Below are 15,973 nucleotides of genomic sequence, written 5' to 3' on the forward strand. Positions count from 1 at the left end.
CGGAGGAGAGAGGGAGGACAGAGGAGAGAGCTGAGGGAGAAAGAGGGATGGAGGGACAGAGAAGAGAGGGAAGGATGGATGAGCGATAGAGGAGAGGGATGAAGGGAGAGAAGGATGGAGCGAAAGAAGAGGTTGGGACGAGGGATGAAGGGAGAGAGGGATGAAGGGAGGGATGAGAGGAGAGAGGGATAGGGGATCAATTGATAGAGGGAGAGGGAGGGATGTGGGATGGAGGGAGAGAGAGAGGGAGGGATAGAGGAAGAGGGGATGGATGAGAAATAGAGGGAGAGAGGAGAGGGAGGGATGGAGCTGGTCCAAGCAGGATAGCATCTTTCTGGGACAGGATCGCGCTAGAGGGCAGGCAGATTTATGAGGGAGCCACCTTCTTAATTTGTGCATGTGGTAATGCACGTCGGGGCAGAGCCGCGGTGCCCAGCACTCCTTAACTGGATGTTTCTTTAATTATATGTCAGAGGCCACAAAACTCAGCTGCGTGTCCCCACAAAGTCCACTTTTATCAGCAGATCGTAGCTTCGCACTAGCCAGGGCGCACAGAAACACACCGGGAGCAGGGAATGCAAAACAATTGGGTTTATTCATCGATATTCACTCCGTCGGTACACAGATCCAGCTCATCAACGCCTGCCAAAGGAAACCGTCGACGCGGAGAAACCATAGGGACATGAAGCATAACGAAAAGAACAAAAAACACAAAATAACTGTACAATTACTGATTAAATGTTCCATACAAGACTTCCTGTAAACATGTACATATTCACACATCCATAACAATCCTCGTCCACGCGTCTCTCTTTCCGACAGGGGGGGGGGGGGGGAGACGTGTACTGAAGTAGCGGACACGTTTTCACACACACGTAGCTGTTCATTATAACCACCGGCCCGCCGACCGGTCGGGGGGGGCAACGACGATGAAGGGGGTTCAGAGTGTAGATTGTCCCGTGTCTGGTCCGTCTCTGACGGGACGTCGGCAGGACAGCCGGAAGGGGTGGCGGTCTCCAGACTGGGCTCCTTCGCCTGCCTCTACCACATGATGTTGGGGCACGGTTTGCGACCGTCCTCCATATTTAGGCGGACAACGTTCTGGCTCGTTGGCTCCGAGGAAAGAAAGACGTATTCTGTAGGGTGTTATAGGTCTGTAATAGTCTGCTTTAAATGCGTAGAAGCAAAGAAAATAAACATTTAAGTTATTTAAAAGTCTATACAATTAAAAAAAGGTCTAGTGTGCCACCGGTAAGCAGCACCAGTCCTGCTCAGAGAACGCCTACAGCGTCTCCTGCTGAGTGGGGCTGTCGCTATGGGTGATTTGAATCTTTTTTACTGTTGCGTTACTCCTCATCCCTTTCAGACCCTGCTGCAGTCCGCACACACACACACACACACACACACACACACACACACACACACTCATTTCCCCCCCCCTCAACACACACACACACACACACAGTGTCCTAGGCAGCTCATTGTGCATCATCATGTTTCTCTTCTTTCCTTCTTTTTTTTTTTTACCCATCCAGGGCCTACTTAACCACCCCCTCCCCCCACCCACCTGGACCCCCCACCCTCCTCAGCTGAGCTCAAAGCCAGCGGAGGACTCAATGGCGTACAGCAGCTTGTTCCTCATCAGGTTGGCGTCGCAGAACTCCGGCAGCTTCAGCAGGTTCATGCAGGTGCTGGCGGTGGGAAGACGCTCCAGGTCGTTGCCCCCGTTGTGGATGCAGAACGCCGGGTACAGCTCCTGGGAACACACACCATGAGGCAAAAAGTTAGACTCAGGCCCACCACACACACACACACACACACACACACACACACACACACACACACACACACACACACACACACACACACACACACACACCTCGTGTCCCCTACAGGGACTAAAACAGCCAAACTGTCCGGCTGTTGAAAACAGCCTGAATAAGTGCCTCAAGACCTGTTAGCCATCATCACAACGCCCCAAAGCTCCATCAGGGATAGGAGGGGAAAGACGGACATTAAGTGGGAGGCTAATAGAGTGGCGGAATAAATTCACAGGATGGTTAGCCCCCCCCAAACTCCCCCACAATCTCATCTCCAGTCCCCCCCCCCACCCCTTGATCATGTTGCTAATCAGGCTTTTTTTTTTTCAGATGAAGTCTTGCAGGGATCTGCCTTTGTTGGAAAAGTCTGACTAGTTGGGCGGAGTACGGTGCACACACTGCGCTGATCTGACCCCAACGTCACGCTTCCATCTGCTCCCTAAACACTTTGAAAGCGCAAACACGGCAGTTTCAATTGTGCGTCAAGTGTAACCGGGGCTCTTAGGCTACGGTCGGTTCTCCGTGTCGTCGCCCGCTCAACATTTCCAAGGGGCCAGGGCCGTAATGACCCCCATTGCTCTGCCAATTACCGTATTAAAGTATCATTGCTTATTGAGGAAGTGTCATTACCCGAGCCGTCGCCTGGACAAAACCCAACCCGGAGGAAAAAAGGCGTTTCCATCATCTTTTTTAAATGGCTTCCCGTGACAGAACTATCGCTCCTCTGAAGGGATGGAGCGCCCTCGCCGACAGCTAATTAAGGCTTGGCTGGCGCAGAGCGGGGACCAGGTCAACAGGCCGCTCTCCCCACAAATCACCTCCCCCCCTCCTCCTCCTCCTCCGGGAGGAGGAGGAGGAGGGGAGGAGCGCCGCACTTTTCTCCAAAGTCAAATTCATTAACGGAGACGGAAGGGAGGCAGTGAAACGGGGCTTTTAGCAGAGTTTGGTGCATCCATTACGTCGTCGTCCCTCCCGTCTAATGAGAGTAATAAAGAGTACTAAAACCAATCATATGACGATTACAGTTTCCGCCCGGTGCCACGTAAAGACACATAAACTGGCTAATGGCTCCCAGGAACACTTTCTGCCGTCCTCCTCGCATCCAAAAAATAAATAACACTCCAGGTGTCCCAACCGAAGCCAGATGAATGAAAAAAACTCTTATCAGTAAGTAATGCTACACAAATCCGGCCTCCATGACTCAGAAGAACCGCTGGAATGTTTTTCACAGGAAATGACTCGTTTCTGTCGTGTCAAACAGAAGGCGAGATTCTGAAAGTTCAACCAGCGGTCGGGGTTCTGAAATGGTAATATTTACCCAGGCCGAGACTTAACAGAATAAAAGCCCTTTAACAGAAGCAGGTCATGAACTGATAAGGCCCCGCCTGGCCGGCTGTTCTTATCGCGCCTTTAATTTGAAAATGATCATCAGAGCGCTGTTATCAGGGCCGGTGTTTTCATTACAGCACCATTAGCTCAGAGGACAGCTCTGTATCCTGAGTCAACCTGCCCACCTGGCCATACCAGGCCACTTCCTGGGTCAAACGTTGACAGAACTCTCTCAACTCATGGGCCCGGTCTAGTCCGGGGTGAACTCGCGGGTCGAGGACAACAGCTAACAAAAACGAAGTGAAAAGCAGATGAGGATGCATCGATTAGAGGAGAGAAGAAGAGAGAGGAGGGAGTTTACCTTGAAGCCAAACAGCGGAGGTCTGGAGCAGCTGGTGACGAAGAGGAGCAGCTTGCGTTTCTCCTCGTCCGTGAAGCCCTCCACCACCTCCCAGAAGGTCTCGATGACTGGATGGGTGGCCGTGTAGCCCCCTGGGATCAGGAGACAGAGCACCTCGCGTCATTTACTCTAGACCGCCGTCTTAAAGTAGGGCTCGTGAACCCGTTGGAGGTCATAGGGTCACGACTTGATGGCGTGAAGAGGAATATTTTTAAAAGCACTATTAAAAATAGTGGTGCAAGGGTCCCTGCAGTACCGTTGAGGACCACTATGGGGGGCGCAGCACAAAGGTTGGGAATCTCAAAGACATTCAACTAGTATTTGTTTATTACAGTTATCGGTCATGGGGTGTTAAATGCATGGAAGTTGAGACAACAACACTCATCTTTCTTTAGGGTGAAACCAAGAAGGGGAAAGGCCGGCGAACACCGAACACTCACCTGAGTAGTTGGTGAACTTCTTCAGGTCGTCCAGACAGATTGGCACATGGGCCCCGGAAATCAGCACCTGCAACACACACACACACACACACACACACACACACACACACACACACACACACACACACACACACACACACACACACACACACACACACACACACACACACACACACACACACACAGAATCTCATACTGGTTCTACATGGTTGTCTTTGTGTACCTGGGTCTACTACTGGTCAGAGTTTCCGTTGTCTGGTAATTACCGGTCATTTACCGAAAAGAAATGAGGAGGACCGAAAATTCTAAATGTCTCCGGTCAGAATGATCAATGGAAATAATTCTCTGCACAATTTGAATTGTGTTTAAATATGCTACAGCGGTCATTTGTTATTCCCAATTCATTGAGGGTTTTGACAATGAGGGTTTTGATTGACCCGACCCGGCCCGCCGATATTTCCCACCACTATCCTCGAGCCGGGTCGGGCCGGGCCTTTGATCGAGCGTTTGTGGGTTTTTTTAATCATTGCTTTATTAGCCTAATCTGAGGAGAAATCTATGCCATAAAAATGTCGGGTTGAAATCGGGCTCGGGCTCATAATTACAGTTCATGTGTCGGGCCCGGCTCGGACAGAACGTGCACGGGCTCGGGCCGGTGCGGGCTTGATTTGCTGGGCCCGATCTAAGCTCTGATAAAGACTGCTCAGCAGAGCCGCCTTGGGGAAGGAAGAGCCACGAGGCTTATGCGCATTGCACGCAGCAGAGACACTCTCGATACACTTTGTCAGCAGCGGCACGCTCCACAGCTGACAAATATCGAAAGTAGTAAAAAAAAAAAAAAAAAAAAAAAAACGTTAAAATGAAACCTTCCAGGTCACATGGCCGGCACACATTTTATCTAGTGGAAACACTGCTACTGGTTCTACAAGGTTGTCTTGGTGTACCTGGGTCTCCTACTGGTTCTACATGGTTGTGTTGGTGTACCTGGGTCTCCTACTGGTTCTACATGGTTGTCTTGGTGTACCTGGGTCTCCTACTGGTTCTACATGGTTGTGTTGGTGTACCTGGGTCTCCTACTGGTTCTACATGGTTGTGTTGGTGTACCTGGGTCTCCTACTGGTTCTACATGGTTGTCTTGGTGTACCTGGGTCTCCTACTGGTTCTACATGGTTGTCTTGGTGTACCTGGGTCTCCTACTGGTTCTACATGGTTGTCTTGGTGTACCTGGGTCTCCTACTGGTTCTACATGGTTGTCTTGGTGTACCTGGGTCTCCTACTGGTTCTACATGGTTGTGTTGGTGTACCTGGGTCTCCTACTGGTTCTACATGGTTGTGTTGGTGTACCTGGGTCTCCTACTGGTTCTACATGGTTGTCTTGGTGTACCTGGGTCTCCTACTGGTTCTACATGGTTGTCTTGGTGTACCTGGATCTCTTGCTGGTCGAACATGCGCAGCCACTCCAGGTTGACCACGTTGGCGATCCCCTGGCGGAAGGCGAGGCAGTGGGCTCGGATCTGCTTGTTCAGCCGGTAGTCCGCCACCAGGTGGATGTAGGCGATCCGATTGGCCGTCGTCACAGGTATGTCCTTCCCCCCCAGCTTCAGCTCAACCACCTAACACAAAAAATTCAGAAACTGGTTGAGTTTCATCTGGTTTCATATGTAAATAAAAAACAACCTCCAAAACATTCAGACTATAAACATTGTTAGAGTTCTCTGACTCCCAGGGAAAAGGTTATGCCAGGGCTAGAGATGTGTTTCACCAGGTCTAGAGATGTGTTCCACCAGGGCTAGAGATGTGTTTCACCAGGGCTAGAGATGTGTTCTACCAGGGCTAGAGAGGTGTTCTACCAGGGCTAGAGATGTGTTCCACCAGGGCTAGAGAGGTGTTCTACCAGGGCTAGAGAGGTGTTCTACCAGGGCTAGAGATGTGTTCCACCAGGGCTAGAGATGTGTTCTACCAGGGCTAGAGATGTGTTCCACCAGGACTAGAGATGTGTTCTACCAGGGCTAGAGATGTGTTCCACCAGGGCTAGAGATGTGTTCTACCAGGGCTAGAGATGTGTTCTACCAGGGCTAGAGATGTGTTCCACCAGGACTAGAGATGTGTTCCACCAGGGCTAGAGATGTCTTCCACCAGGGCTAGAGATGTCTTCCACCAGGGCTAGAGATGTGTTCCACCAGGGCTAGAGATGTGTTCCACCAGGGCTAGAGATGTGCTCCACCAGGGCTAGAGATGTGTTCAGGCAGGGCTAGAGATGTGTTCAGGCAGGGCTAGAGATGTGTTCAGGCAGGGCTAGAGATGTGTTCAGGCAGGGCTAGAGATGTGTCCAAGCAGGGCTAGTCATGTGTTCTTGGTGAAGGTGTTTCCAGCCTACTGAAGTGGAGGATGCTGTGTTGGCTGATTATGTGCTAATGTAGCAGAATGAGCCGTTATCTTGTTCCCGCCAGGCCACGGCCAGGCCAGCTGCTCCCAGGTGTGTGCCTAATCTCCCACTAATTGTTCCCCCTATCATGTTTACCTTCACTCCCCCCAGCGCTCCTGAGGTTGTTTGAAGAGGACCTAATAGGAGACGCACGGCAAACAGCCGGAAGGAGGGGAGCGGGGCTGAGAGGGTAGCCGCAGACCCCCGGCTGTGTGGGAGAAGTGTTTGATGCGTGTGAAAACCATGGAACTGTGTGTGTTTGTTTGAAAGAGGAAGGAGAGACAGAGTATGTCAGTGTGTAGAGGTGGGTTTGTGTCTATGTTGAGGGGTGTGTGTGGGTCTGTATATGTATGGGGGGGGGTGTTTGTAGGGGCCTTGATGAGAGCGGAGGACGTGCTCGGGAGCGGCTAGTCTGGTCTGTGAGGCGTGAGGACGATTAACGAGCTGGAAAATCAACAGCAACTCTACGTGCTCTATCTCTCTCGTGTGTGTGTGTGTGTGTGTGTGTGTGTGTGTGTGTTTGAGAGAGAGAGAGAGAGAGAGAGAGAGAGAGAGAGAGAGAGAGAGAGAGAGAGAGAGAGAGAGAGAGAGAGAGAGAGAGAGAGAGAGAGAGAGAGAGAGAGAGAGAGAGAGAGAGAGAGAGAGAGAGAGAGAGAGAGAGAGAGAGAGAGAGAGAGAGAGAGAGAGAGAGAGTTCAACCAGCAGACCTGAGCTTCTCCCAGGTCGTTGTTGACGATGGTGAAGTTGAGGCCCAGCTCCTCCACGTCCCCCTCGTAGCTCTTGAGGAACAGCAGGTTGCGATACATCTCGGGGTCCAGGGAGGCCAGGTGGTGGATGTCCACCTCAGCACTGGTGCCCAGCAGCTTGGACAGGAAGAAGCTGGCGAAGGGCAGCTCCACCAGCATGTTCTCGTACAGAGCCTGGACACACAGACACACACACATTTTTAAAGATGAAACTTCTAAATATTTGTAGGATACAAGTTACAACGTTTTACTTCACATCGCCACATATTAAATATCTTCCCATCCGATTTAAAGTACTTTAGAGAACTAGAAGTGTAAAGTAATAGTTTAAGTACATTTAAGTAGTTTTAATTAGTTTGACATTTGGCTGACATTGAGTAGACTGAATCAGAACACAACAAGATATAAACAGCGGCAATATATCATCTATTTTCTATTAGTCAACAAACGCCTATAAAAAAAAAACACACACACACATCGACCAACAGCTATAAAACAGCCACATAACTCAGTCTCCAAGAACACAAGCACAATTTGGTAACCTTTCCAGAGGGGTGATTCATTTAAAATCTTTCAACTTTCCCTTGGCTTTCAACAAGCTCTGGGCACTGTTTTCACAACTGCCACTGCACTGTATAATAGACGGGGTGTAATACTTATATATAGTAAGCCATTTAGCAGGAGTCTCTACCCAAAATGAATCCAGAAACATGTGAACAGGGAGCAGGAAGGGGTTCGTTGTCATCTTGCCCTAGGATGCCTACGGACATTGGGGATTGAACCCAAAGCCTTTCAGCTGGGAGTCAAACAACCTGACAACGACTATCCTGCTCCCAATATACATTTATATATATTTATGATGCATTTAAAATCTGAATATAACAGATTAATTTATTCAGAGCTCTGATTGCAGCCTGAATCACACAGGATCCAAAAGACCTGGTGGTGATGAGATCTTAACTCCCCAAGAGCGGTCCATCTACGACCCCCTGTTCCTCGTTGGGGCTGAAACTTTAACCACGCCTCCCCCTCACCTTGACCCCACGGTGGGGGGGGGGGGGGGGGGGGGGCAGGTGAGTAATAAAGGCAGCGGCTAATGCACTGGAACAGGGAAAAAGCGCTGGCCGGGACATTAAAATATCCACGTCTTTATAAATGATAGGCTGAAAACACTCTGCACATCAGCTAAATGGATTATAAATCTAAAGCATTTCCATAATGCATCTTAAACACACAGCCGCACATAAATCTCCCCTATTTTCTAAACACAGGTTAATTGCACAACATCAACCACGCTCAGTTTTTTATGCAAAATAATCCACTTAGCATTTCTCTTCGGGCCGCTAGCGTCCCCCAGCATATGGCGAGCGGCCGTCAATACCGCTCTGCCAGGAAGAGAGAGACCTGTAGCCAGGGGGCTTCACCGCGCCACCCGCCTTATTTACGGCTGTTTATTGCCAGAAATCGTGCCAAAATGACTTGAGCAGGAAGGAAATAAATGTGGCGGGCGGGAGGTTTTAATAAAAGTGAGTGCCGCGCGGACGCCGTTAAAGAGAACGGCGTCACCGGCAGGTGAACGCCGGGCGGCAGGTGTAGCCGTTAGCTGCCAAATAAAGTCTTTCATTTACAACATTAAGTATCAATAAAGATCTAATGCCTTTCAAACCGTATAACTATCAGTCAGCGGGGAAGGGATCTGCTCTTAAAAGGGAGAAGTCCTGGTGGGTACACGACAGACCCGGCTGAACCTCACCTTCTAACGAGAGCGTCATATCACGTGACAGGAAGAGACAGCAGGAAGTGGCAGGCGGGGAGGGGAATCGAGAGTAGGAGGGTTTTAAATCTGGTGGACAGGTAGAGGAAGAGGGATGCGGTGCAGCTCCTCCAGCAGTCAATCCCATTCCAGAGAGTACCCCGGTCTCTCAGCCTGCCAGTCATACATCACCCCCACAACAATGGCACGCCTCCGACATTAATTAACTATATTAATCTCCCAGCTCCCAGGAGCCCTCGCTCTCCCTTGTTCGCCCAGCGGTGATGCAATCCCAATCCATATAAAGGCTTCCTCTCATCCAGCCCATAATGGCACTAAACAAACATCAATACAGCCTCAAACGGCCACTCACCGTATTTATGGACCAAGAGGAGCTTAGGGAAGGGTTCATTGAAAGTCATATTCTAATTAATACCGTTGCTGCCTAATTGACTGGCCATTAACGGCTGGGAGCTTAGACAGTGTGTGTGTGTGCACGTGTGTGAATGTGGGCCTGCGTGTGTGCGTGTGTGTGTAAATCTGGGGATGGTCAGGTGGTCAGGTGGTGAGTGGAGTGTCCTGGGCTCCAGTGGACTGCAGAACAGATCAAAATGCTATTACCACGTGCTTTGGCTTCTTATTTATGCCCTGTCTGCGCGGGCCGGCTGATTTAGCACCCACCAAATGCAATCACTACACAAACAAGCAGCAGGAATCATCGGCTAATGGAAGGGCTAATTGAGAGGTGACCGCTTGTCACATGGTGGTATGACAGTGTGTGGTAAACAGCCACCAGCAGCTCATGCATTAAGGATGATTTAAAGACATTAGGCGGCTGATAAATAACGTGCATCGCGGAAGGAGCCGACAGAAAAACCATTGCATCTTAAAACAACAAGATCACGTCCAGCGTCTGAGTCACCACAGTGACACTGAGCTCCACATACCTTTAAAATATCCTATCCATCCTGGACTACAGTAACACTGAGCTCCTCATACCGTAATAATATCAGAACCATCTTATAGTACAGTAACACTGAGCTCCTCATACCGTAATAATATCAGAACCATCTTATAGTACAGTGACACTGAGCTCCTCATACCGTAATAATATCAGAACCATCTTATAGTACAGTGACACTGAGCTCCTCATACCGTAATAATATCAGAACCATCTTATAGTACAGTGACACTGAGCTCCTCATACCGTAATAATATCAGAACCATCTTATAGTACAGTAACACTTAGCTCCTCATACCGTAATAATATCAGAACCATCTTATAGTACAGTAACACTGAGCTCCTCATACCGTAATAATATCAGAACCATCCTGGAGTTCAGTAACACTGAGCTCCACATACCTTAATAATATCATAAACGACATTCGGGTGTTGATTAATAGGGACCGAGCTGAGTCTCTACACAGTGCTGCAGTGACATTGAAAGACAACACACTGATATATGTATGTACTCCTCCCTCTACATGATATAAATACACTACTGCTTTGGCATGCATCCTCCTCGCTCCTCCTCATTCTGCTGCATCCATCTCCTGTTAGCACCTCTTCCTAGGACCAAGTGTCTTCTCCATCTCCTTCGGTATTCTGCTAGCACCTCCTTTCTCCCTCTACCTACATTAAATAAACTGTAATTTCTCCTCCTTCGGCTCCTCCCAACATCTTCTCCTCTCTTCTGTGTCCGACCACCAGCCCATCCTAGCACCTCCTCTGAGTCTATGCTCGCACGCAAACACCTCCTCTTAGCCCCAGCTCTTATCATCCCTCGCACCTCCTCCTCCCTATACCTCTTCCTCCCAGCACCTCCTCCTAGCTCCTCTTACCTAAACCTTTCCACAGCACCCTTCTCTTCCCTCCACCCCCTCCTAGCACCTCCTCTTCCCCTGCACCTCCTCCATCTAATCCTAGAACCTTCTCTTCCCTTCACCTCCTCCTAGCACCTCCTCTCAGGGTCGGTAGGCCAGGAGCTCACCTTGCCCAGGATCCTGCCCAGGAAGTAGTAGTGCCTGGCGAAGGAGTCGCCCACCAGCATCTGGGCGGTGGGGCTGGGGTACAGCAGCCCCTCGTTGGTGGTCTTGAAGAAGCCCTGGTTGGGGTTGAAGCCCGACCTCAGCAGCTCGTTGAGGAACTCCCGGAAGATACCGCCCCCGTCGATGCCGGCCTCGTCCAGCCCGTGGGCGTTCAGAAGGTGCACCCGGACCCGCTTCTTCAGGTCCGGCTCTGGGGAGACAAACAGGACCGGGTCAGACTTCAACTCATGACCTCGGGGATGGTCTCACACCACTCATTCCATAGTACCTGATAAAAGCATATGATACAAATCATCAGATATATCCGATGACGTCTCCCGTCTTTTATCATCATCGGTTAGGGTCACAGTGAAGACAGACGTGAGACATAGGATCCAGAGATGACCGCATGAAGAAGAGAGACTCTGTTCTGTACTCTTGGGCTTTACTGAACCGTTGTCTGAATCCAAAGGGACTGATTCCATTTGGACAGCCACCCTGATGGTGGGGTACGAAGGTGGAAATACTGGAAGGTTAGAAGAGACCCCTGGTGGACCCCACACCCCTTGGTAGAGGAGGAGGTGTTGTGTTGATTAGCTTCTCCACCACCAGCAGCACCACCACCACCTCCACTAACTTTAGCCCCACCACCATCATCGCCTCCCCCTAGGTTTCCTGCGGGGCTGGAGTGATGACCAGGAGAGTGGTAGTGAAGAGATGGATGCAGGAGCTCAGGGATAAACACCAGATGGTGTTTTTATGGAGTAATAAAGTAGATGGCCAGAATGTATCCATCTCTCCCGGTGAGGTGGCATTCTGCCCAGGGACAGATGACCTCACGCTCCCCTGGGCCTCCGGGCCGTCAGCTGAACTATAAAGCACTAGTGGGAACATAACTTCAATCATACCTGGAGCTGGTAAACTGGGCTGCCCCTTAGGAAATCACTGTTAAAACCACCGCTCGCGTTAAAGGCCATTTAGTTTCAATAGCTTAATATCATTAGTTAAACGATGATGGTAATAACCTATAATATATATCTTAGGTTGACAATTTTAGAAGAATGCAGATGCTAAAATATAAATTGTTTTGAAAACGGCTAGGTCAATTGTTGTTTTGCTGGCCACAGCTACCGTTATTTACATCAGTAGCATTTATAGCTGCACTCTTCTTGTTATTGTTATGTATTAGCATCTAGAATACGAGCTAATTCTAATTCAAGTATCTTTACAACCTCAGCAGCATTTGATTCACGGTGGTGGTGAAGCGATTAGCATACAGTAGCTAATTTCATTCAATATGAGGTTTGGCTTCATAACACACGTACAGACCGGTATAACCAGGTTGGTTTTATCTATAATTAACATTTGTGCCTATAATGCGCAACAGTTTTGCCAACGGTTATCCCGGTAGAAGTGGTTGACATCACGCCAATAAACATGATCAATAAACAATATAGTCAATATCAACATGTTTGTCAACAGTAGAAGACTCCCAGCATCATGTCCATCCTCCACCCTGGTCATTTAGTCGCTGACACCGCTCAGTAAAACCTAATTTAGCACCAACCCACCACAATAAACCACGGTACGCCCCCTCATTCAATCATACGTCTCTCAACACCCAGCACCGGATAGAGTTCAGGTCATTAAACGCTACACCTTGCCTGCTACATATTAGCATTATTATCTCTACCTCTATAATACCTCAGGCAGGCTGTGACCTGCAGCAAGAGAGACACAAGGTTAGGTTTCAGCAGGATTGTTCTGTGGCTGTAAATCACAGTGTCTATAACTTATAGACACATGATGATATACATGCCGCCTCCTGTCCCAGCATTCCCCTACTTATTCTAATCACAGCGCCACAAAGGGGCCCTTTTCAATCCAAACCCAAAGAGAGGAGGCGAGTTAAAATAATTGATTCCTGTTTTATGTATTCCGTTATAATCACAATTATGATTAGTGGAAACCAATAGTGAGCAGGATGTGAGGGCCATCACCAGAGCCCAACCTGTTATCCACCGGGACCTAAACGGTAATCCACCAGAGCCTAACCGGTAATCCACCAGGACCCAACCGGTAATCCACCAGGACCCAACCGGTAATCCACCAGGACCCAACCGGTAATCCACCAGAACCTAACCGGTAATCCACCAGAATCTAACCGGTAAACCACCATGACAGAGAACCAATCCATCTGTACATCAAAACCACAACCTAGAACATCCATTTTCGTCGACAACAGAACCGAGACCAAATCGACCTCCACACCGGAATAAAAGGAGCATGATTACCGTAAGAGGTGTGAATCTGGTTTCCTCACTGTTTGAACAGAAGTGGTGTGCCTATGGTTTCCTCTCAGTTTAAATGGAAGGGCTATGACTCTTGTTTCAACTTGATTAACATGGAAGAGGTGTGACTCTGGTTTCCACTCATTTAACGCGGAAGTGGTCCGACTCGGTTTATTAGCTGGTTGACCCACGTACCGTTCTCCGGAGAGAGTTTGTCGTAGGCGTCTTCGTAAATGTAGTTCCGTCTGATGGTGACGTTGATGCCGTCGGGGAAGGGCCCATCTCCCTGGACGTCCCTCTTGTCTGCATAGATCAACCTCTGGAAGATCTGAAGGACAACACACAGATGGGTCAGGACATGAACTACCAAACAAGAGGGGGAGAAGGGCATTCTGGTTTCATTGCTGATGAACCTCAATTAATGCATGTTACCACCCTAAAATATTTGTCGACAGAGACAGGTGGACACTAACAAGGGGGATATATATGGGGAGAGAGAGAGTGTTAGCGTTACCTTGACCCGTTCCTCAAAAGGAACAACAAAGGGAAGTTCCGTCAGGATGGCCAGATGTCTCTCCTCCGACACGGACAGCTGAGGAGGCTCCATACCCACTGGAAACACAGAGAGCACGCAAACGGGTTAGCTTCACAACCGCTGGAAACCGATACAACTTGCTAACAAGGTAGCCTCACGCCTGCGATAATTACATACAACATGGTGAAAGGTTGGCTTCACACCACTGTACACACATAGCACATTGTAGCACCAGACAAACTGGAAAACACGGACAACAAGCTAACATATTACCTACATACAGAATGCCAATAGGTTAGCATTAAAATGTGAATACACACAACATCCCTGTCATAAACATGTTATATTCACACTGCTAACACATAACAGATCTAACAGATTTAGCTCTCCCGCATAAACCATCATAAGTAAAAGCTTGAGGCGGTTTAATCTTAAGGGGTCGATCAGGTGGCGTCTAGACAGCCTCCTGTTGATTCTCACATTGCCGTGGCTAACAGCTAGGTTAATGTTCAACTAGCATAGCACTACCTGCTGGCTATCGCCCCCCGACAGCACACAGGCCCCACAAGCCACTAGAATACCTCACATTGAGGCAAACATCTGACCCCTGACCTACAACACCCTCCCAGAACACAAAGAGTGGGGGGTCTGCCGGCCGAGCCTGAGCTGGGACCCACAGCTGCTGGGCTACAATGTGTATATGCATACAACCTTAGGATAAAGCAGGAGGCGATAAGCATTGTGTCTGGGCAGGCTAGTCTAGTAGTGGTCAGGTGGTTTGACTCCCAGCCGAGAGGTTCTGCGTTTGAACCTCAGGTACACAGTCTGCCTGTAAGTGTCCTAGAGCAGGATGACCCCTAATCCGTACCTAGGATTAGGGGTAACAGGCAAGATGTGGGCAGCTGTCAAATTAGTCCACCACAAAATAGGGGGCATCACATCACCAGAACGTTTTGGTGTCAACATTCGTTGTAAGAAATGATGAAATGCACAGGTCTTCGATGCCAGCTTTACTATTTCTTTGTAATTTTGAGGTTAGGATATGCACTCTGGCAATCATTACTTCTTCAACCTCTCAAGTTGGACTGAGGGCAGACTGGACGCTGTAGTGATGGCAATCTCATGTTGAGGACCAAAGTGGTAGTTCTAGGGCCATTGCAAGATGGTCTAGCTACTACTTTCTATAAATATCTCTGCAAAATAATACAGAGATGTCTGACGGAACATTAACACTTAATTCTTCACATTCTGATGTTGATTGTAGTTAATTTTTTAATCTAAATTAATTATCGAATATGTTACACATGACATGTATATGGAAGGAAATCACGATACGTAGCTTTGGGGGAAAGTAGGATGGGATAAGACATTACTACAGAGAAGGGTCATTAAGAAGCAAGTAGTATATAAGACAGTACAGAGACAGGTCCATAAGAAGCAGGTTGGGGTTAGACAGTACAGAGACAGGACCATGAGTAGCAGGTAGGGGATAGATAGTACAGAGACAGGTCATTAATGAGTAGTTAGGGCGTCTTTTTCAAATAAACCTACATCTAGACTGTATTGATTGGGGATCGAACAAAGTACCTTTCAGCTGGGAGCATCCTAGTACACTATCCCGCCTCTCAGATGGTTAAGTATTCCTCCATCAACGATGCAATCCCATTGGTCAGGCTGGTTCTTACCAAGTATCCCTTCAGCCCAGACTCTGTCCCACAGCCGCTACATGCAGGCCATTAAAAAGAGCTCAATCGTTTCTTCACTATCCAACACTAATACACACTTTTAATTAACTGAGCTGCGTGCGGCGACCCGCTCCATTAAGACCACGTTTGTTTTGTGTTTAAGTCAGGCTTCACAGCGTTTAGCCCGCCAGCAGAACTGCCACAACAGCTAAAAAGCCTCCTTAGTCCGGCTCCACTTCCACCTCACCTCGATTTTCTGCTCAATTAGTCAATGTGATCTGGTCGCGTCAGCCCTCCCTCCCTCCCAGACCCCCCTCCCAGGCAGGGATACCACACACCGGCTCAATAGCTTCTCCATTCATCACACTGAACACCGGCCATTTAAGGAAATGAGGATCCAGCAGACAAACACACCGAACAGATGTGGCTCACACTCGCCTAAGCACACGCATACGCACACGCACGCACACACACGTTATTAACTCGTTATAAACTTGTTATTAACCTGTTTTTGGCAGGTA

At 48.9% G+C, this 15,973-nt stretch overlaps 1 protein-coding gene across 4 annotated transcripts in view; it reads right to left on the reverse strand.

Moving 5' to 3' along the window:
• Positions 1–1,585: 1,585 nt before the first annotated feature.
• ube3c (ubiquitin protein ligase E3C) overlaps positions 1,586–15,973 on the reverse strand; it is a gene marked incomplete at its 3' end in the record, with an annotated part of 30,600 nt that continues 16,212 nt past the window's right edge. For all 4 annotated transcript variants that reach the window (XM_079754255.1, XM_079754253.1, XM_079754256.1 and 1 more), the window contains exons 17-24: positions 13,747–13,844; positions 13,428–13,560; positions 10,905–11,152; positions 7,122–7,334; positions 5,414–5,602; positions 3,990–4,056; positions 3,511–3,641; positions 1,586–1,756 (exon numbers count right to left, since the gene is read on the reverse strand). In XM_079754255.1, the coding sequence (XP_079610381.1) occupies positions 1,586–1,756; positions 3,511–3,641; positions 3,990–4,056; positions 5,414–5,602; positions 7,122–7,334; positions 10,905–11,152; positions 13,428–13,560; positions 13,747–13,844 (1,250 nt within the window). The remainder of the gene's footprint in view (positions 1,757–3,510; positions 3,642–3,989; positions 4,057–5,413; positions 5,603–7,121; positions 7,335–10,904; positions 11,153–13,427; positions 13,561–13,746; positions 13,845–15,973) is intronic.

This window comes from Pollachius pollachius (genome assembly GCF_949987615.1).
Source record: "Pollachius pollachius genome assembly, chromosome: 17".
Taxonomy (NCBI): Eukaryota; Metazoa; Chordata; class Actinopteri; order Gadiformes; family Gadidae; genus Pollachius; species Pollachius pollachius.